This window comes from Leptonychotes weddellii, chromosome 13 (genome assembly GCF_054177405.1).
Source record: "Leptonychotes weddellii isolate Sample4059 chromosome 13, ASM5417740v2, whole genome shotgun sequence".
Taxonomy (NCBI): Eukaryota; Metazoa; Chordata; class Mammalia; order Carnivora; family Phocidae; genus Leptonychotes; species Leptonychotes weddellii.
The window spans coordinates 53706660-53734563 of record NC_138381.1 but is presented as its reverse complement, the minus strand read 5'-3'; the positions used below and the strand labels follow the sequence as shown (position 1 = coordinate 53734563).

General features: G+C 41.8%; 1 protein-coding gene across 1 annotated transcript in view; it reads right to left on the bottom strand.

Moving 5' to 3' along the window:
- Nucleotides 1-5942: 5942 nt before the first annotated feature.
- The window catches only part of NAPG (NSF attachment protein gamma), a 38332-nt gene continuing 16370 nt past the window's right edge, over nt 5943-27904 (bottom strand). Inside the window, exons 2-12 of the mRNA XM_081801595.1 lie at nt 25358-25425; nt 23284-23368; nt 22530-22547; nt 21845-21875; nt 18036-18145; nt 17861-17927; nt 17509-17579; nt 11927-12005; nt 10026-10105; nt 9350-9479; nt 5943-8289 (exon numbers count right to left, since the gene is read on the bottom strand). Of these exons, the coding sequence (XP_081657721.1) occupies nt 8149-8289; nt 9350-9479; nt 10026-10105; nt 11927-12005; nt 17509-17579; nt 17861-17927; nt 18036-18145; nt 21845-21875; nt 22530-22547; nt 23284-23368; nt 25358-25425 (880 nt within the window). The 3' untranslated portion in view covers nt 5943-8148. The remainder of the gene's footprint in view (nt 8290-9349; nt 9480-10025; nt 10106-11926; nt 12006-17508; nt 17580-17860; nt 17928-18035; nt 18146-21844; nt 21876-22529; nt 22548-23283; nt 23369-25357; nt 25426-27904) is intronic.

The window sequence follows — 27904 nt, the reverse complement described above, 5'->3', positions numbered from 1 at the left end:
ACTCCAGCAACCCTCATGTTTCCTGAGATTAAGAATTCCTCATATTCTCAAAGCTCTCTTGGTTCCCAACAAAGGATATTAGCCCAACCCTGGGTGGGGCACCTGCAGACGTGTGAGGACATTGCTGGTTTGTCACCATGACACAACTAGCATTTAGAGGGCAAGAGCCAAGGAAGTTAAATGACCTCTGACAAGCGGGGCAGGTCCATTCAAAGAATGGCCCTGACCAAATGCTCTTAACACCCCCTTATTCCTCCCCTTTTCCCACTCTCCACTCCCGCCAGCCACCCACTCCTTTGCGGGAAGAAGTAGCCCAGGACAGAGCCTTCACGAAGGCCCAGGCTGGTTCACGTCCACTACATAATTTTATGCCATAATTTGGTGCTAAGAGAGTAATAACAGGTAAATAAATATAACCAAGGGTTTGCATAGGAGCGCACACAAGCTTATGTGCATGATTCAGAGAGACAGACACACAGCTGCATGTTTTTGTCTGATGGGTAACTTTGAGTCCTATTCACCCATGCTATCGTTTGTTTGCAGTCTGTCTGAATAGTAACTTTGGAGTCAGAGACCCAGGCACTGTGCACCTGCGGGCTTGGCCCGGCGCTCTACGCTTGCTCTGTGACGCCACCTGGTGGCTGGAAAATTCTAACACTGGAGCCCTGAAGAAACTGTCGTGATAAACCTAAATAATCAGGCCCCAAGAAGGGAGGAGAGAAATACGCAACAAATAAGGGTTCCATTCTAGAAATGTTTTGTGGTGGAAAAAATAGCATGAGGTGTGTGTTTTCAGGGCTCTGTCCCAAGGTGAGATCTGGAGAGGGTCTGAGAGGAGGGGCTCCATGTGAGCGCTAACCCTGCGGCAGGCCTTCCCCAGGTGGACACGCCTCACCTCCAGCTCACCCCTGGACCAGAGAAAAGCCGTGCCTTGGTCTGACTTGGTTCCACCGCTTCCTGCCTCCCACGTGGGCAGGCGGCTTCCCTTGGCCTTGGTCTGAGGTCTCCTTCACTCTGCTTCTCCACGCATTCTCCAAGATCCCCCATGCCTTACCCTCGGGTCTCCTTGCAGATGGACAGGCCATGAGCTCTCCCTGCCCTGCTTCCCTCCTCGCACCTCTAAGGAGGGAGGCCTCTGTTTCCTGTGTGGGTCTGGGGACATGTGTTCTCTGCACTTGAGAACGCAAAGGAGAAACAAATTGAAACATCAGGAAACCCATGGACACAGGTAGGCTAAAATCACAGCTGGGAAGGAAGCACCCGAGGATCGGTTGGTAAATACAGGAATCCCCTTTTCAGCAGCCTTTTCCTGGCATTTCCTTAAACCTCCCTGCCCCTCCCCTCACCCCCAGGGGTGTCTCTTAGCTTAATCATTCAAGGAAGCCGGATCATGAGAAGGGATCAATATTAGCGTGAGGAGTGCTATTTGTGTTTATTTTACTCCGCAGTAAAGAGCCTGGAAGGCCTTGGCCTGCTCCTGCTAATGACTGTGAGGACGTCCGGGTTGGCTGGATCCATCTTCACCCACCTTCCAGAACTAAGATCCCCAGGATGGAGTAACAGCTGGAGTGGGGGTAAAAGGGACTCCCAGGTGCTCAGCTGCAGGCCAGGAGCGAGAAATGTGGACCTGACCTGAGCCCCCGCTTCCCAGCGGCCACATGCCGGGGTTGGGCTCAGGCCCCTCTGGCCTTTGGCAGGTGGCCAGTGCACTTGCACAGGGTCCATGTTCACAGGGGCCCACACCCAGGGTTGTCTTGAATTTCTCAATAATCTTGTCTTTGGGTCTGTGTTTTGTAAGCAACATGTGATGGGTCAGTGGAGGGTGTTCCAGGGCCTTGGAGCCTTGGCTCATGTGGGGTCCCCCTCCCCATCTTCACAGGATGGGCTCTCAGCAGCCGGCTCCCTGCCCCTGCCCAGCAGCCTGCAGGCGCCTGGGCTGACACAGTGACCTGGGTGCGCAAGGGGTTGATGTGAAGTGTGAGCCCGGTGCCGGGTTGCGCACCAGGGCCCCCCAGCCCCCACGAGGGCCTGCTCCTGAAGGACCCACATTGAACAGCAAAGGCAAACACTGTGACAGGCAGAGAGAGACGCAGAGGAAATATACCTTTTTTCTTTTTTTGAAGAAAAGGGCCTGTACTTTCATTTTGCACAGGGCCCAGAAAATCATCCCCCTGACCCTGGCTAGACAGGACCTCCAAGCCTGGACTCACTGAAGACCAGGCTGGGGTCTCTGGCAGCTGCAGAGCACCTCATGGCAGCCCTAGCTCTAGGTCATCTGGGAACCTTGCGTTTTCTCCCTTGTGCAGCTGTCCGCGGGCACACAACTGGTGCAAGGGGGTGCGGGAAGTGGGGAGCAGGGCCGTCGTTCACCATCCCGTGTAGCCACACGCTAACATACCAGTCCGTATTCACCGGATGAATTCGCACCAGTGGGGTAAGAAGTCTCCAGGGTCTCAACAGCAGTCAGGTCCTGATAAATCCTAATACTTCCATCACATTCATCTTTTCTTCTCGTGCCTTCTATGCCTTCTACACCCTTCTCTGATAACACAGATATATAAACCCACCGTGTTTGCCAAGAGAATTGGTTAGGATTATTGCATTAGAATGTTTAAGCCAATGTTCAGCTCTGAACGTAAGCCTGGCTATCCCTCTCAAACATGTCTGCCAGGTGACGACACAGTCTGGTTTCCGGGGGGCTGTTCAGCTGTCTGTATGCACACAAAAGCCATGGAGGTGGACCTTGAGCTATGAGGCCTCTGTAGAGGTGACGGGGGGACAAAGACATTCAGAGAACGAAGAAGCTGTTGAGGATGTTGGAAAGTGCAACTCAGCTACAAAACCACTTTCCAAATCTGGGAATGTATCAAAACACGTGTGGCCAATTCTACAATGCTCTAAACATCACAGTTCGATTGTTGAGTTCACTGAGCATGCTTGATTTCGGCCCTGAAGTTAAAATTATTTATCTGCATGGTTCTGGGAGGTATCCCTCTGCCCAGGGACATTTATACAGGCTCAGTTAAAATCCTATTCCATCAAACCCCAAGAAACGTTGGCTAACACCACAGTTAAAAGGAGCTACTGGCATCAGGATTGAACCTAAGCACACTGAAGGTGAAACACTAGTTCGTTTTGAACAGAAATCCTCTGCAAGCTGTCTATGCACTAAGCTATGACAATGCTGACAGTTCTCACCGTCAGGGTCTTCAGGGCAAAGATATAAGCTGGAGGATGTTCCACCTCTTGAACTGGGAAGCCTAGTTTCTAGAAGGAGCTTATGAAGGGCTTCAAGAGGAAAGGCAAGGTTTCTGTGTATGAGTCCTAAGATTTGAACAGTGCAGCTCAAACCACTTTTGTTTCAGATTTGTTTCTCTCCCAATCACCATCCCTCCGATGGATCACCCCCGGGAAATCAAAGCCAAACTGTACCTCGGCTTCAAGCAATAAAACATTATGGTTTGGCTCTGGTATCTGGAGTAGTTGTAGCCTGAAAATCACCCAAGATACCCTGGAAGGCAGGTAGCTGAACTGATCTCCATGTGCTCACATAGTTCTCAGAGCACATTATTATTAAGATTTTTATTTATTTGAGAGAGCGAACAAGCTAGAACAGACAAGCAGGGGGAGCAGCAGTGGGAGAGGGAGAAGTAGGCTCCCCGCTGAGCAGGGAGCCCGACATGGGACTCGATCCCAGCACCCTGGGATCATGACCTGAGCTAAAGGCTGACACTTAAGTGATTGAGCCACCAGGCGCCCCCTCAGAGCACATCTTTAAGTCTTTCATGTGCTTTGGCCTAATAATATCTAGCAGGCTATGTTCCATCCCTCTAAATTAGGCATGGAGGGAGGGGGAAAACAAAGAAGCCCGTAATTAAAAGTTTTCATGAACTTAGTAATATATATATTTTTTAAATCAGAGAAGTTTTACGTTTTTTTTTTTTTAAAGATTTTATTTATTTGAGAGAGAGAGCACATGAGAGGGGGGAGGGTCAGAGGGAGAAGCAGACTCCCTGCCGAGCAGGGAGCCCGATGCGGGACTCGATCCAGGGACTCCAGGATCACGACCTGAGCCGAAGGCAGTCGCTTAACCAACTGAGCCACCCAGGTGCCCATGAACTTAGTAATATTACGCTTGTTCGGTTTGAAAAGCACTGGGTAAGTACTGGCTAATACACATTAAGAGTGACAAAGAGCAGGACTGAAAACCAGCCAATTTCAGTAAAAGCAAACAGTAACATTTGTTGAGTGCTTTTGTTCATGCTATCTATTAATATTTATTTAATGCCTACTATGAGCCAAAAACTGTTCCGGAAGACTCACGGGTGAGGAAGGAGAATGAAGGCCCTGCTCTCATGGAGGCCGTATTTTAATTTAATGGAGTTCACATTTTATTCACCGTTTGTAGACAATAAACTCATAAATACATAGCATAATTTCAAGTACTGAGAAGTGCTAGGAAGTAAAGCAGGATGAAGAGAGAGCAATCGGGATAGTGAGAGCAAATCCCACCCTCTCTGGGAGGGAATGAACCCTCATTTGCTCAGCTTAAGTCAGAAGCCAACTTTGGGACCAAACCACTGTGGCCAGGTGCGGACACAGTGTTTCAACATGACCGCCAAGGGCCCACCACAGGGCTGAAAGGTAGCACAGCTTCCAAAGGGAGGAGGGAGATGTTGGGCTCTCACTCCACTACACCCCCAGGTTCAGAGCCCCCGGTCGTGGTCTGAAGGCAGGCAGAGGTCGGCCTCCAAGAGATCATGGAGCAATGAAGGATCCAAACAAAACTTGAGGAGAGGCAGGTCAGGCAACATCCTGGATGTTCAGAGCCTGAGAGCTGTAGCCCATCAGTCAGTGTAACTGGGAGGTGCCAACAGGCACAGACATGAGTCCCTAACAAAGGCTTTAGGTCCTCGGTTATAATCGGGCCACGAGGAAAATAAAATGAGGTCTTAGATAAAATGAATTAAACTGTAATCTGAAATGTGTAAATTCCCCACAAAGTTTGGCTGTCAAAATTGTAACTATTAACTGCCTTTTTCTCTCCCAGAGTTCATCACCTCATTCATCACTGAGAACCTACTATTTGTCAATTACTCTGTTAAGTGCTTTGCATTTGTGAACTCATTTAATCCTCAAAGCCACCCTTTAAGTGGGCGCCGTGATGCTCCTGTGGTTAAGTGAGGAAACTAGCTTGCCCAAGATCCATAGCAGTCAGCTGGGATCACGCAGGCAGGCTGGACCAGGAGCCTGGCTTGCCCGTGCTGCACAATACGGCTACCTTCAACTCTTAACAGTAAGGTTCTTCTTAAAGACCAACTAATTACACTTTATAGCAAAATGTGCCTTACTCCAGGTTTATATTCTTAAGTATAATGAATATAAATTATAAATACAATAAAAATTTCTTGAATAATTAGTAATAGTCAACTTATGTCCAAATCCTGAGACATTCCTTACGTATTAAGATGCACTGGAAACCGATTTCATTCCTGCTCCAGGTGCATCACAGGTGACCTGAGGGCTCTGCTCCACGGCTCCCGCTATCAGGGATGGACAAGGGACCATTATGGTTCCGAGTGGCAGGGGAAAGGGAACTCAAGAGTGTCCTCCACAATAAGTGGTCCATCCTGGAAGTGATGCACTTGACTTTCCATCATCTCCCTTAATGAAAGGATGATCCTCTTGAAAGATGTATAAAATCTTCCATCTCACCAAGTAGCAGGTAGTACGGTAATATAGTAACTGGGTGATCAGTATCTTAAAAAGCTCAGATAGTTTAAACTCCTAGAGGTACTTAACTGACTCCCAGAGAACAGAACATACAACTTAAGAGAACAAAATATCATTCTTGTGTAATATAGCTGGAATCACATAAATAATTAAGAATGTGTCCTTGGAAAAAAGGGAATAAGCAAAGCAAAATGAGCAATAGTAATAAATCATACTTACATAGTTTCAGGTTTTATTTTCATAATTATCTTCCCATAGAAGCAATAATCTACATTTCCATAATAACACATTTAATATTTACTCATCAAAGAACTGGAAAAAATAGGAAGCACAGATTCCATACACAAATACCATAATATTCTGCGTATGTACAAATAAATTCAATATATTAAATATATTTCTAGATTGACTTCACTTAAAATATAATAGAACACTGAGTATTTGATTCTGAGCATATTCATGCAGGCTTCCACTTTGGTAAAAGTGATGACACGAGTTCTGGAAAAGTTTTTCCTGTTGTAAACACACGTTTCCCACTTCTGACCACATTCTCAGGATAAAGACTTCTGTACATGGAAAAATAAAATGCATGAAGATGGAACGAGGGCTCTTTCCTGGACACCACACAGAATAACCCTGACATCAAAGAAATATCCCCAAGTCCTGGCTCGTTAGTTCCTAAGTGTGGGCGGAGTGGGGGGGGGGGGAGAGGCTGCACTTGAAAGAAATAGAGCCTTTCATGTTGTTAAGGGTCAGCTGCCCTGCTGATACAGAATGCACTGAATTACTCCTCATTTTTAATATGTAAAACTTAACTTTTCCAAGGCTGCAATGGGTAATGTAATCTATAAACAAATGGTCCAAAATACCTTTTAAGTGCTGCCGAATCTGTTTAGACAGATGGTTGCTTAGCTCACATGAGCATGAACATGAGACTCCCGAAGTGTCCGACTGGATCTAAAGGGCCCAGCAGCAGTGGTGGGCTCTCGGAAGTATTACCATGCCATTCAGTACAAATGTCTAAATACAGCCTCGCTGAGATTGTTCAAAAGTTCGTCTCCACACAATTATTGAAAATGAGCTGCTGCCGCAGAACTATGCAAGTAACTTGAAGAATCAAAGCATTAAATTTGTTACTGTTTTAAATCAGATCTTCAATAACAACTTCTACCCTCCCACCCCCCAGCCAAGTGCACTGGCCACAGAAGATGCCAACCTGGCTAAGTCCTCCTCTCCCTCAGAACGAGCTGTGGCTAAAACCAGACATCAGGATGGACCTTGGCGTCTTCAGGGAGCAGCAAACTGTGCACCTGCACTCGGAGAAGGCCGGCTCTGGGAAGAGGCAGATGGGCTGTGTAAACGGGGACCACTCTGGGTAGCATCTGCCTGCAGAACGCACGCTGCTGCTGACGGGTGCCTCTCTTCAGTGAATAGATTTGGAGATGGGGCCAAGCCGCATGGGTGAAAAAGGAATGCTTCACAAATAGCTTTCTAGGACTGCCTACAAGAACTGACATATTGGCAGCTCAGTCCTCTCAACAGAAGCACCTCCGAAACAGTTCTTCCCATTCAGCTACACGCCTGCGGTATACACAGTGTCCCCGTGCCACATTAACTGTCCCGCCACAGCTCTAGATGAATCAGAAATTATTTCGGAGGGAACAAAGGTCTATATTCTAGACTGATGGGAACATTACCTATTTGTTAGAATGCACAATAGTCCTCATTAGTTCCCATTTAGCCAAGAACCAAATGGATTTGGAGACAGCTGCTGTGTGTTTTTTTGGTGGAAAAAATGTATTTCAGAAAGGAGTTGAATATAGCTTCAAAACTTTCAACTTACAACATAAGACTTTAAACATACCTTTTATGGGCTAAATAATATTGTAAGGCTCATGGGTCCTGTCCCTGTCTTACCTCTGAAAAGATTTAAAGATTTGATAATTTAGATGTATCTAATATCAATGGGGATAAACTTCCTTTTCAAAACAAAAGTTTAAAATACTACTTTGTTTAACTCAGTAAACTTCACTTTTAGCAGCAATTATTAAATAAAATGTAAAGGAAATCCTCTAACAATAAATCACAAAAGCCCAAGAAAAAAGAATTTCTATGCCTAGTGTCCCTTTTGTTTAGAACACAATTTGTGGCTTGCAAATTTAAAAATCAACTGTATTAAAACGTGACCGTATATTTTTCTGTTAATTCCTGCTGATGTCTTAGAAAGGCTCTTATGTAAAGAAAAAAAAGTGTTTTCACATAGTGGGTACTTAGGGAAATGATGACTAAACATGGGTCTTTATTAGCATTTTCAAAACCACTATTGCAATGAAGTCTGGATCCCCTTAGACAAGGTCCAAGTCCATGAATGGCGTGTCAGGACTCTTCTCTTCCTTTCTGCGGCAAAGCAAGGCCCTAGCACAGGCCTCCTGCGTACTCGTCTTCGTCTTCCTCCGCGGTGGGGGCCGTGGCGCTTTCAGACTTAGCCTGTGGTGCTGCAGATTTCTTCTTGATTCCCCCTCCTGGAACCACCAAACTCAGGCCTAGCTTAGCATACTGTCAATGACAAAGCATGTTCTCAGAAGCCAGATAACCCGAATCTCAATATACCATGTGACAACAGTAGCTATCAATAAGAGACGGATCTTCATTTTCTACCTCAGGAAAACCAATACTACCATTTAGATGGAAAAACAACCACAACAAAATTCAATACTTTCTGCCATCAGATGGCTTGTGACCGTGACCTGGCAGGTACACAACTGGTAAAAATATCAGTTATACATCACACTCAGGAATTGGAGATAATCAGGACACACTCAGCTAAGTAATACTTGCAGTGCCTACAAAATAAACATCTGCTGAGTAAATGAAAAGAGTTAAGCTAGGGACAAATTCTTTAAAAATAATCAGACTTACAAAAGCCTATGTAAAACTTTACCTGGAAAAAACCAAAAAAAACAACGGATTCCTTCTACATACATCGTTACAAAAAAACCCTGAAGGTCTCAAGCTGATCTGATACCAAATCACAGGAGCAGGGGCTCAGAAATCTAGTGAAAAGGGAAAGCCATCACACTAGGTTCTGAATACAGCAGTGTGTGAGGCCGTTTCGCACATGCAGACCACTCTATTCTGCGGGACAGGCTGGCAAGACAGGGACCAGTGGCTTACAGGTGAGTTAACGGAGGCTTACAGAGTTAATTACTAACCTGCATCACACAACCAGCTGTCACAGAAGTGGGCCTCCAACAAGTCTATCCAATTACAAAGGCCACTACCTGATGAGCCCCTTTCAGACAGTGAAGCCTAAAACACACTTAAACTAAGCAACTACAGAGGTCAAGGGGTAGGAGAAGAGGCTAAGAAATGGAGCCCAATTAAAAAATACACATACAGTCAATACCACTGGATGGCTGGATAAATGGCTGTAAACCCACATGACTGACATCTCAGCCATCTAAGCCTACGGTGAAATTCAGTGCCAATGCCACATTCCTTTGTAAGCAGTGGCTGGAGGTAAAAAATAGAAGGGGAAATCTCACAAGTCCATAGGAGAAAAATCATCTCGCTAGAAGCCCCCACCTGTCAAGAGGAAGGACAAAAGGCCACTTACATCATTGTCCATGTACTTGAAAAGCGGCGAGTTGCAGACCTCGGACACTTGGTCTTGGTCCTGCTGGTCGTAGCCTTCAAGGAGCTGCTCCAGCGCAGCACAGTCTTCGCTCCCGCTGAACCCTGGGATGCTACAGCAGGCAGGAGTCACAGGTCTCCGCCTGTCCCGGGGCTTCTGCCTCCTGCCCCCACCCCCAACAGATGTTTGCCAATAGCTGCAGACATTTTTGTTAACAAGTGGCTAGCGGCCTGGGATGCTCTAGACATCCCACAATGCACAGGACAGGCCCGAGAGCAAGGAATTAGGCAGCCCGAAATGTCAACAGTCCCCCGATTGGACCACTCATTTTAACTACCTCCAACAAGAAATGATCTTCCTGTAATGCAATCTGAGAACATTTCTCTACTCTTTTTTTGGTTCTTTTTTTCTCAGAAGGCAAATGGAACAAAATCACTCTAGTCATTCACTCCCATGAAATCCCCAGGAGAAAAACCCAGGAAAGATCACAACTTGTAAAAATCCTGTTGAAGCGGTAGGTAAGTCCTCCTACCACCGTGAAATTTATTAAAAACCAAAACTAGCTTCATGGCCAAGAAGAGCTGTGTAAGCAATGATCTTACACTGACAGACAGAAATGCTAACACTGCAGGTCAGGACACGGCTGCCAGCGTCTTACCTGTAGCTCTCCCTGACACACCGCTCGGCAGCCACGTAGTCACTTCTGTGGAGATGAACTAAGACTTGAGCAATTGTTTTCTAAAACAAAAGAGGGGATTATAATCCAAATTGACATCTATTTATTAGTGAAGTCAATTTCCTGACATCTGAAATTTAATTTTTCGAGTCTTGGCTTGCCTACAGAGATTGATAAATTCTTAGTAACTTCCACGGGACACGCGAGGGAGAATACCCTGTGGCAAGCACTATATCCCAAATGCTACTGTGCACAGAAACCACTCCAGGTCCTGTTAAATGAAGACTGATTTAGCGGGGTCTGAGGCAAGCCTAAGACTCTGCTCCCAGGTGGTCCCGATACTGCCAGTCTGAGGACCACACTGAATAACACAACTTAGAACACAAGCACCACACGTTGTAAAAAAAAAAAAAAAAAAAGTCTCGTAACTATCTATATAGGTTTAATCTTGAAAAGGGAAATCTTGAAGCAGGACCCATGACTCCACAATACTTTGGAATTCTTAAATACTAGGAAAAAGGTGAATGAACAAAAACTTTAGATAATAGGAACAATACTATTTATACACCAACAAAGGCATTAATAAGACCAAAGATGTGACTGATAAGATCTTATTGGCAAACAGCTCTTCAAAAAGTGTTTTTCCATCTTTTTTATTTTTCAGAGGGCTTTTACTGATCTGTCCTTAAGTTCACTAATCTTTTATCATCTCCATCATCAGATTAAGTTCATCCAGTATTTTACTGCAGACATTTGCTTTTTCAGTTCCAAAATTCTCATTTAGTTCATTTTTAGTTTATATTTAAAACATAATAAAACAAAAACACAGTTCTTTTGTCCATTCATCTGTTTACCTTTGCACCTCATGGAATAGTTAAGATAGTGGCTTCAAAGTCGTGACCTGGTAATTTCCACATCTGGGTCATCTCTGGATTGGCACTGGTTGTCTTCTCTTGGGAACTGGTCCTATTTTCCTGACTTCCTATGTTGAGTGCTTTGGGACTGTATCCTGGATGCTGTGGGTGTTCTGCTGCGTAGACTCTCCTATACTTCTCAGGAGTGTGTGAAGGTTTTCAGCAGGCAATGCAGCAGTCAGGCTCAGATGCATGGTCTGTCCGCATGTGGTGGGCAGTGGCTCTAGTCTTCAGTGCCTCTGCCCCCTGCTGCGGCTCGGCCCCAAGCAAGAGCCCTGACAGGGCGCTGTGCATCCTGGGCGGCGATCAAACCTTACTGCAGCTCTCAAAGCCTACGCTCTGCTGCTCTGGGTCTGTCCACCACACGCAGAGCTGGAGGATAACCCCAGGCGCCCGCTCACACCCACACTCGGGATTCCTGGGTTTTTCTCCTTGCTCCTAGCTCACTGTCCTAGCTCCTCTGACCAAAGAGACTCAGGCTCCTGGGGTGTTTTATCTGCTGCACCACTCTTATAGCTGCTGCTCCATGACTAGGGCTCACCCTCAAAGCAAAGCCAGGGGAGAAACAAGAAGACAATGGGGCTGCTTTTCCCAGTCCCTCCAGTTAGAAACTTCGGATAGATGGGTTCCTTGGGCGTTTTAGGTGCTGCAGCGCCTGCTGCCCAGCTCCATGACTGGGGGCTTCTCTCAAGCAAGGCCACAAGAGAAACAGGGACACCCACTCCCGCACCGGCTGCTTCTCCAAGTGCTCACTCCTCTTGCTCTTATTTTTCAGAGTTCAGAAGTTTTTGTATTTTGTCCAGAGGTTTTAGTTATAATCAGCAGGAAAGATAGGCTATAGTGGGTTTACTCCATCTTGGTCAAAATTATTTTTTAAAATATCCATGGAATGCACTCTTATGTACATAGTTACACCAATATGAAAAATTAACAAATATAAAGCCAAAAATAAGCACTTTCAAAACATACCTTGTAACAAGTTGGATAATTCTCAATCTCCTTATAAATATTTTTTTCTTTCTGAATAGAAAGTGCTGCCTCATCAAACCTAAAGACAAAACAAAGAAATGTCAAATAAGGCAGCTCTAAATGATCTAAAGCAGATACTTTTCTATTTGATATTATAGATTCTAGCAAAAGAAAGAAGGCATCAGGCATATTTAACAATTGCTCTACAACAAAGTTTCCATGAGCTCTGCACATCTGGCTTATCTTTTAAACTCTTTGATTTGCCCATTCATGCATCAAGCAGACAGACAAAAAGCAGAAGAACTTAAGGATAGGTTACTTCAAACGGAGTAGTTTAAGTCTGGTAAAGATCATCCATTAATGAGTATCTAACCAATTCAACAAACTGCTCTGCAAGCTTTTGTGAAAAGCATTAGAAAAGCCCCGATTTAATCATCCCAGAGTTCTTTCCTTCCACTAAAGCCATCCAGACACCCCCAGAGCACCTCCTGCCTGCTGGAGAATTCCCTCCCCCACTCCGTCCTCACTACCATATTCTCCACTGCTGCCTCAGTGAGCCAAAGACAACGTCCTTCCTGCCAACTCTCACCCATTTTCCTTTTCTTCCATCCCACTCAGGTGGCAGGATGAAGAGGAAAGGCATTGCTAACACTGTTCCCCCAATCCTCCAAAGCCCTAACCCTTCCCCTCCCCCAACCTCAAGCCCAGCACGCCCTAAGCAGCTCCTCACCTCTTCAGATAGGTGCATCGTGCCCCTGTCCTGGGACTCTCTTCCTGGCATCTAACCTGTGTCTAAAGGAAATGTGCAGGCCTCACCCATCTCTCTCACCTCAAAAGCCAAAATGGCAAGCAGTCTGCATGTTAGAATGCAGTGGGGGAAAAAGCTGTTTTGTAACCCAAATTAAAATATAAAAATGTTATACTATACTTTTCTGTATGTTAACAATTATCTTTTAAAAAGATCTGTGCACGTGCATACACACACAGTATGGCTTGTTTTAACTCATATGAATTAAACTGAATTTTTGTGGGCCATGCCCTGGCTTACTACCTCATACAATAAGGCTCATTGGAGAAATGCATTCTGAATTTCCAAAGATCAACTTGCTAAATTCTGGGAACAAAGCCAGTTTATAAATTGGGCACAGAAGCAGACTTCTAAGATTGTTCCCCAAGATTCTTGCTCCTCATATACACTCCTTGTATAGTCTCCTCTTGAATGTGGGCACAACCTCTGAATATGATGGAACTCACTCCTGTGAGGATACTAATCAACTGACTTAAGTGAAACAAAGAGAATGTGTGGATGGGTCTGACCTAATCAATGAGCACTTGAAAGATCAGAGATTGAAGTCAAGAGAGACGTGCTCTCACCAACCTTGAAAAAGCAGCGAACTACCATCTTATAAACTGTCCAGTGGACACAAGCCAAGGAACTACAGGCCACAGCACCTCTAGAGCTGAGAACTGCCCCTAGCCAATAGCTAACAAGAAAACATGGGTGTGCATCCTAGAGCTGCAAGGAAAGGAATCCTGCCAACAACCAGTGAGCCTAGAATGAGATCGCAGTCATACCAGACACCTGAGTCTAGCCTGGTGAGACCCTGAGCACAGGATTCAGCTACACTGAGCCTGGACTTCTAACCTACAGACCTGTGAGACAGTAAGTGATGTTGTTTTAAGCTGTTGGGTTTGTTTGTGGTTGTCATATAGAAAAGGAAATTAATATGGGAGATTTTATCTATCTGTATCATTTGTAATTATGACCATGAGCTTAGCCCAGACTCTATTTATAAAAAACATTACACCAGAACATTCAGTGACCATAACATCCACATTATATTATTCTAGTAGGAATCTTAATGTTTTAAGGTTTTCACATATTTAACTATAAAGACTGCATTCTTCCCACATGACTTATTTCCTTGGCATAAAAATAGCATTTCCATGTGCTAAAAGCTAGCTAGCAAAACAGTCATCTAAGAGAAATACTGTGTATTTATATGTAATCAAAAAAATCGATCAACTTGGCTAAAAGTCCATGAAATTGACACATAAAGCCAATTGTTTTCAACTGCATCCAGGAAATCACTCGTTAAGTTACTATCATGAAACCCAGAGGTAATTCTTAATACTCCTAACAAAATAAAATGCATTTGGTTTTGCTAAAAAGAGAATAAATTGTTTTTATCTTCCTGTAATTCAAAAATAAAATAAAATGTAAGCCCCACAAAAATTATGTGCATACGACAGTAAATTGTCATAGGACTTCACTCAACCCAGCTTTCAATGGTCATCTCCCTCACCATGACTCAAAATTCCTCCTCTGGCCCCAACTGCCTCCTGAAGTCCAGAACATATTTTTAACTACCTACAAAATTTTTCAACCAATTCATCATATTGCCAACTAAGCTTATCACCCCAATAAACCTTGGCACCAAAACGGACAGGACAAAATTATGCGAGACACAAACCTAGTGATTATGCTTAACTACTAGTACCTACTCCACAAACACATACTCGGGCCTCCCTGAGTTTAGAATGTAGTGACTGTCTCACTCAACTGGTAAGAGTCTGAGAGCCTTAAAAGTGGGGAGTCAGGTGGGGGTGGGGGGGTGGTTAAATGACAGAGAAGTCAGATTCTCCTCCTTGTTGGGAATCATGACAAAGCTCTGGAAAGCTCTGGATTTGGTTCACTGAGTGCCAACCACACAGTGTTGCCAACCAGCTCAGCTGCCACAGAACTTCTCTGGAAGGCAGAGGAATGTATGTCTCCCTGCTAAGTCAGATCAACTGGAAAGGCCTTTTCCAGGAGGGAACAAAGGCACTGGTGTGGGACTGATTTAAGGCCTCACAGATGCAACCTAATTAACTCTGACTCACTTTTTTTTTTTTTTATTCTTATGTTAATCCCCATACATTACATCATTAGTTCTAGATGAAGTGTTCCATGATTCATTGTTTGTGCATAACACCCAACTCTGACTCACTTTTGAATTACGGGTCTCCAGAAATGGGGGAAGAGCAGGAGACTAATACAAACATATTACATAGATTATTTAATTTTGCTATACTAAGATATAAACTATTGTTAAGTTAGAATTAAATATTGCTATAAAAATATAGGCATATTATTTTAATGTAACAAACATAAAACTTAAAATTGCATGTTATACCCTATTAGATGTTATTTTTATAAACATACAAAATTATTATTTTCTTTTAGACAAATGGCAGCCCCAATTCAGATTATAATGAAAATATATATTCAAAATATTCAAATATCACATAAATTTTCCCAACTATCTTTCTATTAATAAAAATCCTCCAGGTTTTTCTCACCCTGCACTACGAAAATTCACGATGGCACTACTGTGACAGCTGACTTTTAATTTTTTCATGCTATCCATACGCAGTGGTAGTTTTCAAATACCAAATTCCTTAACACTCCTGAATAAATTTAAATCAATTTTTGTATCATAATAGAACTTAAATTATTTCCATAAAATTTTTGTTTAAAACACTGCATGAAATACTATCAATTTTCCAATGCATTTTTACTAAAAAGAAAGAAAAAAGCAATAAAACAAAGTAAATAAAAGATGTACCGGTTGCCCTAGATGTATAAATGTCCACCTTTCCAGCATCTCCATACCACTCTCCATGACTGTGAAGAAAACTTGGTATTTGTTCTAGAATAACGGTTCTCATTACACACGTCACAACCAACCAGTAACTTCTGCGAATGATAGTGGCTACCACTCCACGGTGGAGCTTTCCAGAGGAACATGCCTATGTAGCTGAAAAACGCTGCATAGCTGCCCTCCTGGGGAGGTCCTGGCCCGCTCCTCCCCTTTGCTACTCCAGCTACAAGCCAGCTTTAGATAATCTCAGTCTGGAAAACAGAAGGGGAGCAGATGCAAAAGGAGAAAGACCCTAGGGAAGCTGAAGCAGAGCCCATGCCTACATAGACAGGGGTGCTTACTCTCTGCCCCTACCTCCAACTTCCGCTTCTTAGGCCTTCAGTGGTTAAGGAGCCTCGGGCCCTAAGAAAGCACTGGGGGCCGTGGGGGAGGACTGTTAGGGGAGTGGATGAGAAAAGGAGGTGAAAGTATGCCAGAACGTGCCTGTCTGCCCTAGAATGATAGAGCCCAGGGAGCCATTCCCTGTTTCTACAAGTGCGAGGCCCTGCTCAAAGGGTCAGACTCTAGGTACTATTTTATAGTTCAGCTCTTTGGAAACACCTGGGACTATCACCACAAACAGCTCTGGTTCCGTAAGAAGCCCTTCCAGGGGGCGCCTGGATGGCTCAGTTAGTTAAGCATCTGCCTTCAGCTCAGGTCATGATCTGCGGGGTCCTGGGATTGAGCCCCACGTCGGGCTCTCTGCTCAGCAGGGAGCCTGCTTCCCCCTCTCCTCCTCGCTCATTCTCTCTCTCTCTCAAATAAATAAATCTTAAAAAAAAAATTAAAAAAGAAACACTTTCATGGACTAACCTGAACTTACTATACTACCATTTATAAGTTGAGAATTGCCAGAGTTAGCACTCCAGGTGTTTGCATTTCTAGGAAGCCAAGAGAATTAAGAAAAATAAAGGTAATGACCCAAGGCTGATATGTATAAATTAAATTCTGCCTCATGGCTTAATACAAAAGTCCTAATTTAAAAACAAAATAAAAATACTATTCCATTTAGACCAACAAAAAAACCGAATCAGTGAAAGAAGGTCTTATGCAGTAGTCCATCTAAATACCAACATGCAAGTGTTATTAATTCTTTTATTTATTTTGATGCTACTTTAAGCCTGTTTGAATTATATTTTAGAATCCGTAGTCTCCATGAAGACATTAAATTCAATCTCAGAAAGGGGTCAAAAGATTCTTTAGTCATTTGTTTTTTGGTTCCTTCACAAAATTATCTTGCGTCTTTTCTGTCACTGGGGAACTAGGGGCAAATTTTAATGAAAAGATCTATCTTCAGACTTGTAGTTTTCTAAGTGTGTTTACCTTAAATACTACTAAACAACATCTTGGCAAACAAAATCTTATTAATGACAGAAAATGTTTATTAAGCTTAAATTAAGGTAAAGTAAAAAACAAAGGAAAAGCCAATAGGATTCTAGGTTTCTGGGGTCCATCTATTTATGCCATAAGTCAAATGTTCAAAGGATGAAAAACAAATACCAAATACCCTATTTAATGACACTATTTGGCAAGAACCTATCAATTTTCATGGGTGAGCACTTAGATATTTACGCAGATATTTCTCCTCAAGAAAAACACATTATAACCTAACCAAATAATGTATCAAGAAAACTGCTCTCTCCTGCTGCTGAGCCAGGTTTTAACCAATAAAAGCACAAGGCATGATACATTTCGGCATCGGTTTAGAAAAACAGCAAATCTTTTGATATTTAATTCAGTATTCCATCTTGTAGACATCACTCTTTCTACTAGGCATCCTGGTATGCCTATGTCTTACACCAAAAAGATTAATAAGCCATTCCCCAAATTACTTCACAGCTCCAAATGTGGACTGGAGGTTTACCTGGATCCACAGGAACACAGTTCTGGAAAGCTTACCTGCGTCCTCGTACCAACAGTCTGGAGGCTTTTCCTAGTAATTCAACTGCCTGTCGTAACCGTTCCTCATTCTGAAGGAATCAAAGAAAAGAGACTATTGGCTGCTTTAATCTAGGAGTCTTTTTTTCCTCCCAATAGTTATTTGATAAACAAGTAACAGCACTCGATCAAGGTGGCAGGGGGGAAATACCAAAGCTGTTAATCCATTTTATTAACTAATAAGAAAATACAGTTCATCTGTGAGCACAGAAAAATTTTAAAAAGCAGTCACTGCATTTCTCTATTTTCCTACAGGCTATGGATCTAAACATTCTAAGTATACTTAAAGGGAAAAAATCAAATTCGAACTTACTTCAAACACATTAGCTGTCTGTTGATATAACTGTACAGCCTTTTCTGGATCTACGTTTTCTATAAGCCTATATTAGACAAGAAGATGGGACGTATATGAGCAATACGTTTTTCAAAGGACTTCATTAAGACAGCCCGCCAGTGGCCCCCCCGCAGCGAGCCGTGCGCACACTCACTTGCCGGCGCGCTCCAGCGCCATGGCTGCTGTGTCGGGTGTGCCGTTCTCTAGGTACATTGTGCTGGCTTTCTCAATCAGCTGAATGGCCTCAGGGAGTTTCTGCATCTCCTTCAGGCAAAGCATCCAGCACAGATCAGTAAGTGCATCAACTTACATGCAGAATTAACAATCTGAAAATCATTTTATTCCTAATTCATGAAGGTAGATGATTCAAAATGTTATACAACAACAAATACATTTAAGACAAAATGCCGTCATATGGTTATTCTTCCCCACCAAGCTTCTTTTAGCTAAACTAAAAAGGTATCAGTTAAGTTCTACACAGAGTTCATCACCACTTTAGAGTTTCAGAAAAACTTTACAAATGGTTGAACCCAAAATGCTTCCTCTTAACTGTTTTCTAAGATTTATAAATTCTTTGAGCATTTACTGAGTCCCTACTACAAATGAAGCCTATGCCAAAGGCTGTGAACCGGCAGCTCAAGGGCTATACCTCATTTCCAACTGCATCTTGCTTCAGTAGTTTTAAATCAGATCCTTTTAAAAAGGTTCTGCTCTATGGCTTCCTACTTTTACAAAAGATCACAAGCTGTGGCATCAGCGGGCTCGGGTTCCCACATGGGAAAAATGGGTTGGGGCTGTCAGCAGCTGTCCCTGGAGGCATGGTGCCTCCTGGCAGTGGCCGCATTTCTCCCCACTCCTGCCTGCCCTCCACACCTGGGCACGCCAGTCACTCCCCACGCCCTGAGCTCATCTGAGTCTGCAGCCCTCTTCCAAGATGAGTGCCACCAACACATGAACTCTGTGTCTTACTATGAAATCATAGGTCTCAGCATCCTGTGGTCCTTGTATCTATTATCACCAAGTCAAAACTCTTCTTAAAAAAGGAACAAAAGTCATTTAAAAGCTAGACATAAAGTTTACAGACATTTTCTACTTAGGGTTGCCATAGTAGATCTTGAAGTAGGCTCCATGCTGACAGCTCCAGGGCTGTTTTCAAGTCTGACTATTCAGTCCCTCACTGAACTGACAAATTCTTTAGGATACCAAACTTGCTGGTCTCATTCTTACTAACTTCCACATAAAACTTTTTTATTATTTAGCTATGGAGTAAAAAAGAATGGGCTGCCTTCTTAAAAGTTACACTATTTTATATTCTTCCCCATGGTCTTGTAGCATGCCAAAATCATCAAGAAGAAAATAAAAATATGCCTATTTTAGTGGTTTGTGTGCCTTAGTCACCTTCCCGTTTCTGTGGAGCAAACAGGATACGAAATCTTTTTTTTTTTTCTTCAAGATTTTATTTATTTGAGAGCGAGAGAGTGAGAGTGAGAGAGAGAGAGAGAGTGGGGCAGAGGAGAGGGAGAAGCAGACTCCCTGCCGAGCAGGAAGCCAGATGCCGGACTAGACCCCAGGACACTGGGATCATGACCTGAGCTGAAGGTAGACGCCTAACAGACTGAGCCACCCAGGCGCACCCAGATTATGAAATCTAACAGCTGTAAAATGACAGAGCCAGAGGCTGCTCCAACAAGCGGTGTCTTCCACTCTGCTTCCTTCTACCTACTATCACTTCCTAAAGCCCTGTTGGGGGATGAATATGAAGGTCTGTATGACAATCTGATGGAAATTTGAACCCACAGAATTAACACTGGGCCTCGTAGCTCAGGACCCCTAATGCCGTTGAGGACTGTCTAAAGGCATTTAATTTAAATACAAGAGCATGCCAGAAAGCATTTTCTCTTGTCTTTTCCCCTATCCACTAGGTTTATTTTTCCTTCATTCAAAGTAGTACCTTCAAATCCTCAAATTAAACAGATACTAAAGCAACGGAAATTATGTCTAAATAATATCTTTTGATGAAGACTCAAGTTTTAGCACAGCTGTTAGAATATAAACTGAAGCTGTGAGGATTATATATTATAGCGTTCTAGCATTTTTGTACTTTAAAGGAATGTATCCTAATAATAGGCACAAAGTACACCAAGATGACAAGAGCCATCTGGGAGCTTCCTAGTTCTCAGGGGAACTGGGACAACAGAAGGTCAGGGCAGATAACCTGGCTCCTTCAGCTATAAAAAAAATTCTATTTGCTAAGAAATTGCTGCTGATAACCTGACCTGCATCACCTAATATCAATCTGGCTGCACATTTGTTTTATCCAGAAAAGCTTTATTCCAGTGGCTATGTAACAGCTTCTTATAAGGAAGCATCATAATTTAAATATTTTATTATTAAAAATTTAGGTAATTGCTATTTTGTTAAGCAATATGCAATAAACATTTTTACACATAAATCTTTGCTATCTATTTCTTTACAAGAGAGTCACAAAATTGGAATTCCTGGCTATGAAAATTCTTAAAGCTGTTGATATGCATTATGAAAGTAATTTTTTAAATGACAGTAGAAAATCTGCATTAAAAAGCTAAATGTAAAGTGTAGGATAACTGTGTATAGAGCATTTTCTCAATTTGTGTGTGTATGTAACTGAAAATGTATGCGCACAGAAAAATAACTAGGAGAAAAAAAACCTAAATACATTACTAACATTTTTTGGTCTTTCCAGTTTCTACATGTTCTACAATGAGCATGTACTCACTTAAAAAAATCAGCAAGATTATAAAAGTCACAGAAATTTTAAAAAAACACAAGTTTTACTAAAGTGTGAGTTCTTAGGGGTGCCTGGGTGGCTCAGTCGTTAAGTGTCTGCTTTCGGCTCAGGTCGTGATCCCGGGGTCCTAGGATTGAGCCCTGCATCGGGCTCCCTGCTCGGTGGGAGGCCTGCTTCTCCCTCTCCCACTCCCCCTGCTTGTGTTCCCTCTCTCGCTGTCTCTATCAAATAAATAAAATCTTTAAACAAAAATAAAAATAAAGTGTGAGTTTTTGTTTTTGTTTAAAGATTTTATTTATTTGACAGAAAGAGACACAACAAGAAAGGGAACACCAAAAAAAAAAAAAAAAGAAAGGGAACACAAGCAGAGGGAGTGGAAGAGGGAGAAGCAGGCCTCCCACTGAGCAGGGAGCCCGATGCGGGGCTCGATCCCAGGACCCCGGGATCATGACCTGAGGCAAAGGCGGACGCTTAACGACTGAGCCACCCAGGCGCCCCTAAAGTGTGAGTTCTTAAAACAAAGCTTTATAATAAATAATTCAAACAGCTTTTACTACATTAGGGAACATAAAAATGGAAAGGAAATGTTCAATTTCAATTGCTACTTGGCATACTTTGAGAGTGAATGTCATAAAGTGTCATAAAGTACATGTTTTTTTCTTACCACAACAGGATATTAATTTCCAGCCTGCTTTTAAGAGGCAGAAATATGAAAAGTGGCTCAGACACATGAGCCAATCTATTCTATTCAATAAGAATCAGAATTAAATAGCAATAGCCTAGGTCTAAGGTTCTCTTCAACGCCAACTTTTAAAAAACAAGCAAAAATCTCTTCTTTCTATAACCCAAGGGTAGTAAAAAATACATATACTTGTAAATTTTTACTACATTAAAATGTCCTGAAGTTCTCAGAAGTAGGGAAATCTCTCACACAGCTTTTTGTCTAGCAACACTCTCCTGGTTACAGAGCTTAGAAACTTGTTGTTCAATACAGTCTTAAATTTCACCTTTAAAACTCCCTATCTTAAGACACATACAATGTACCCTTGGGTCCAATTAGCATTACTTTGGATAAGAAATCTTAGCACCTCTTGCCTTACAGCTAGGAGACTTTTCAACCTCCACACAAATTTACTTTAACACCTTGTAGTTATTAATTCATTTTACCTACAGAACAGTTATGGCACATTACTGACCTTCAGCATCATGCCAGCTTGCTCATAAGCTCTGCAAACAAAGAATATAATTTCTCAGATGAGATGTTAATGAAATAAGGGGGAGGAGAAACTTTCTACCACAGATATGAGAAGTTATGTCAATTTAAACTGGCTCAGGCACTACATATTGCTTTAGCTTTTAATAACACATTTTTTTTTCCTTTTTATTTTTGTGGGCAATAATGCCTTGGAAACAACAGACATCTGAGCTAAAGAGATTTTATTTTGCAGATGCAAAATTAAGTAAAACTCAGAAAGGTTAAAGGACTTTCTATGTGACAAATCTAACAAGTTTTGAAACAAGTAAATACTCTCCACAAAAGCAGGAGAAAGACCATTTCTCTCCTCAAGTACTATTAACTATCAAAGAAAGAGGGAAAAAAAAAGATTCTAACTTACTTGTTTTTTCATAGGTTATTGAAGAAAATTGTCCTAAAAATATTTGGTAAATTGAATGTAAACACTGTATAACTTAGTTAGGAGTGACTTAGTTTCTAAGGGTCAGGTAAAGACCAAAACAAATGGAAATGATGATTTTATTTAAATCAATACAAAATAATTCACTATTTATGGATTTGTAACTTAGGAAAAATTTACTGACCTATGGAAAAACATTTAAAACATAATCTCCAAATACATGAAAACATGGAAAATATTTACTTACTTGGCAGCATGAAAAAGACTGAATGGATGTAACAAAGTCAAAATTAAGGAAAAAAACCGAATCAACAGTTTCCAAAGATCTGCTATTTAAAAAACAATGTCAACTGCCCTAGTTCGTTCCAAAAGACAAATTTTACAAACAGATGAAGCAATCATTTTACGCCTGTTGCTGTCTTTCACAACTACATAATTCACAAAAACACTGACAAAACACTACATAGATTTTTAAGCTATTTCCACTGCCCGTTAATCTGAAAAGTGTCACTGCAATGCAAAGTTATTTACAATCATAATTTGAAAATGAGATAAAACAGACATCTTTTACTTAGTTTTAAAATACCTCAGGAAAATTTATTGTTTTAAACTACTTAAAAATCTTTTTTCAAATACCTAAGAAAGACTATATTTTAAAAATATTTACTGAGCAGTTTATACATTTCTAATACCCGCGCAACTGATTCATTCTTCAGCACCTGTGCATTTCCCTCACTTCATCCCAAGGAAAATCAGCATCAAGCAAATGCAGAAACAACAGAAATAAACTCTCAAATACAGTTCTGCAAAACAGTGTGAACCTTATGATTAAAAGTCTCTGTAAAGGCTCCTTTGGAGTCTAAAAATACAGATTTTTTTCTAATCATTTTCTAATTTAATAGCATTGTAGTCCACATGTAGCAAATTTATAAAAGAAAATAATGAGTTGCTGTCCAAATCATCAAATTGTGGAATTTCTTTGTAAAGGTTGAAAAAGATACGCCCTGTTATTCTCATGGGCAACAGCTTCTCTCAGGCAGGCATCTTTTGCTTGCTCAAATTGTTTGGCATTTTTAAAAGCAACAGCTGAAACAGAACAACAACAACAACAAACAGACTTTCTAATCCATTGTTAAAAAAACTTCAAATGAATCATTACCAAAATCTGCATCATGGGGGAGGCATTAGAAAATATCCTTATTTTAATCAAATACGTTAAGAAATTTTATACAATGCTACTTTTTTCTAAGGAATTTTCTTACAACCTTTTTGATTACCAATAACTTAGAAGTATTTTCAAAAGTTTAGTGTTCTGTTTTGTTAAATCGTAGACTACTGGCAATAAATCAGTGCCACTTCCACTCAAAACCAAGTCTTTTTAACAGCAACACCTAAGCTTTGAAAAACTAAGATCGCATCAGTCAAACCAATACTCCCAAATAACAGGTCCCATCACAAAAGACACTACCTTACTTCACCAGTTTTACATTTAATAATAAAGACAGTACTTTAGTTACAGTTTATTCCATCTTTTAAATTATTGAGAAACGGAAGACCAATAAACACATTCAACATTTGTACAACGAACCCTCCTTTTGGCACAATCTTGAAATAAATGTCTAAAACATTAATAATGCATTTCTTTTAAATAAAGCTTTTAAATTCTTTGGTAGGTTTCTATGAAAATGACATCTCCACTGTCCAAAGAGCTAAAATAAGTTGCTCACTGTTGTAAAAGTGTCATCATCAGAGCAAAACAATAAGGAGTGGCCCTAAAATAGGATCTTCCAGATTTTGGGAAACTTGCCAAGGGTTCTTTACAAATAAGTAAAAAAGGACACTGTTAAAAAAAAAAAAATTTGGTTAAAACCAAACTCTTAAAATTCTCTTTAATAAAATACTGAAAATAAACAAACTATTGACCTATTTTCATCCCTGGACTTCCACATTTTGCTTTTTAAAAAATTTACTCTAATGATTAAATATATTTTGTATAACTCCTTAAAGAAAATAAGCAAAGGATGATTTAATGGGAAAATATGACCTGAAATATGTATTTGTGACAGCAGCTCCTGGTCTCAGATGCTTATAAAACAAACCTGGGATAAATTTCCCTCACGAGAGTTGCAAAATGTTGTGCCCTCCAGTTACAAAAGCGTTCTTATATAAGGTGTCCACAGAATCCATATGAAGTTTGAACTTTTAATAATTTTCCTTTTAAACAGGACGTATTTGCGTAATTCAACAGAGAATTTAGTCAGGATTTAAATAAAAGTGTTGAAGACTCATTAGCTTTCTATTTACCTGATTCCTCTATTTGGTGATATACTGAAACTAAAGTCTATCAAAAGCACATTATGTAGGTGGTCTCTATGTTAGGCTAACAAACGTGATCTGAGCTATGACTAAAACACAACTGCAAATGTGTTCAGAATACTTCAAAAACCGCATTATGCTTTGCATCCAAAATAATTGTGCATATGCTGAAAGTTATCATTCTATAAATAAATGCTAAATTTTCAGTAAGGTCCCTCTCTGTTGCATATTGCAGATTTTTATCTTACATACAAATAAATTTATTCAAATACTTATATAGCTTAACTCTTCACGAACATTTATCAGCATATCTCAAAAGTGCGGTTCTTAAAAAAACACGTGCCAAACAAACATAGGATTTGCAGATCTGCTCAGAATAAGGCTAAATTAAAAAATAAAAAGTTAACAAAGAAAAGTCTTTATTCAATTATAGGAAGTATAATAGAGGCATATGGCAAAAACTCCTGGAAACAGTGTGCAACTGACTAAAGTTCAAGAATATCCGAACAATGCGAAAAACCTGCAGCCATGTACTGCCAACCCTACTCGCCCCTGCTGTCAGGAGAGAGCTGCAGGTCACTGGATTTCTAACTCAGCCCTCAACACATCTGAAAATAACAAGTGGGAAAAAAACAAGGGCTTGGGCAGGTTTGTTTAATTATTAAAATCTCACAGAAAGCATTAAGTGTAAGTATTTTGCAGAGATGAAGTTATCAGCCTATGTTAAGATCACATATTGGAGTCACACATCACACATACCTGCTTTTCCATATTCAGAAGCAGCACTGTCATAATCTGGTTTCCATTTTAAAAAACCAGTTTTCAGGCTAAAATGAAAAGAAGACACATTTAACAGAAGTTCCCAACCACATTTATAAGTCAGAATCCTGCTTTAATGGCTTTGTAGGTGATTAAAAAAAGACACTGGGTACAAAGTCCCCATCTCACCCACCTCCACCCAAATTTATTTACAATGAAATACAACCTCGCCATTTTCCCTCTATCACAGACATGCTTTTCTCGTTTTGATATGTCTGTATAATAGCCAAGTACAGCAGAGATTCTCAGTGCATGGTCCCCAGACCACATTACCAAAAAATGTGCTAGACATATAAACTCATCTCACCCAGACCTACAGAACCACCAACTCCAGGGTGGCAGCAGCAATCAGGGTATAACAAGCCCTGAGGTGCATTAAAGTTTGAGACCCTCTGAAGCACAGCATCAAGTAAGCAGTTGGATTCGTGAGACTGAAGCTCAGGAGAGGCTAGAGATATTAACTAAGGAGCCACTGGCATATGCCACACCAAGGGCCTAGTTAAGATCTGCCAGGGAGATCTCAGAGAGTGAGCTGAAAGACAACAGAATACAAACATTCAGAGCAATAACCAGGTTGAGAATTAGCCACCAGTGAACAGGAAGGATAGCCAGAAAAATGAGGATGTTGTAAGAACAACAGAAGCTGCTTTCTAGGATCACTACTGGTTTCTCAGATGTCAAAGCAAAGGTCCATCAATTTTCAGTCCTTACCTTACTTGCTCTTTCTTCAATATCTTATTTTATTTCTTTTTTAAGTAATTTCAGACTTTCAGGTTAAAGTAACTCAGTGACTGATTGGCGAAAAAAAGATGGCGGAGGAGTAGGGGACCCTATTCCAACTGGTCCCCAGAATTGAGGTGGATATCTACCAGACCATTCTGAGCACCCATGAAATCAGCCTGAGATGTAAGAAGATCTGGATCTCTACAAACAGAATATCGCGGGGGATTGGTTTCGAGGTATGAAGCGGGGAGGTGTGATTCTGCGGGCAGATATCGGAGGATGAACGGCAGTGGAAGGCAGCCTGGCCGTGGGGATCCTACACCACCAGTGAGCGACAGCCTCCCACACTGGGGGCGGGGCACAGAATCGCAGACTGGTAGCAACGGGAAAAGGACTTTAGCGCAGCCCCCGGGGTGGAAACCTGGAGCAGCGGGGTTGTGCGTGCAAACTGGGAGTGGCTGGCAGTTTTAGAAGCACAAAGGGCAGAGACATGCCCCGACCTGGAGGCAGGACTGGGGGCGCTGAAGAGGGGCGCACAACCCAGGACCCTGCAGTTTATAGCAGCACAGACAGAAACGAAGAGACTACGGCTGGAGAGATCAGTGAAGAACAGACTGCGATCTCTCTGATCTGAGGCAGAGAGTTGGAAACGGTCTCTTCTGCTCTGACTCTCGGGGGAGATGCAGAAAGCTGCCAGGGAAAGCCGCCAGAGAACAAAAGCCCCCAAAAAACTGGTTCCCACTGAGCCCATCCCCAACCACAGGGGGGCAGGGCAACTCTTCCCAAACGGAGTTGCCTGAGTAATAGCGCAGCAGGTCCCTCCCTCAGAAGACAGGCTGGGAAAACAAGAGGCCAGCAACCCTGAGGTCCCTAGAAAACAAGTGCATCTTGCTTGGGTTCTGGTCAATAATTTGGACTTTATACATTCCCTCAACCATCCCTCAACAGAATGACTAGGAAGAGGAACCCCCAAATTAGGAAAGACTCAGAGATTATGACTTATGCACCAGATTTACAAACAGATGCAGATATAACCAAGATGTCGGAGATGGAATTCAGGCTAGCAATTGTGAAGACAATAGCTAGGATGGAGAAATCAATTAATGGCAACATAGAGTCTCTAAGGGCAGAAATAAAAGGTGAATTGGCAGAACTTAAAAATGCTATCAGTGAGATCCAATCCAATCTAGATAATCTAACAGCTAGGGTAACTGAGGCAGAAGAACGAATAAGAGACCTGGAAGACAATATAATAGATAAAAAGGGAAAAGAGGAAGCTAGGGAAAAACAACTCAGAATCCATGAAAATAGAATCAGAGAAATAAGTGACACCATGAAGCATTCCAATGTCAGAATTATTGGAATCCCGGAGGGGGTGGAGAGACAGCGAGGACTAGAAGATATATTTGAGCAAAATGTACCTTAGAACTTCCCTAATCTGGGGAATGAAACAAACATTCATGTCCTAGAGGCAGAGAGGACCCCTCCCAAGATCAAGGAAAACAGGCCCACACCCCAGCATGTAATAGTAAAACTCGCAAATCTTAGAACCAAGGAAACCATCTTAAGGGCAGTTAGGGGAAGAGATTCCTTACGTGCAGAGGGAGGAACATCAGAATAATGTCAGACCTATCCACAGAGACCTGGCAAGCCAGAAAGGCCTGGCAAGACATATTCAGGGTACTAAACGAGAAGAACATGCAGCCAAGAATACTTTATCCAGCAAGGCTGTCATTTAGAATAGATGGAGAGATGCAGAGCTTC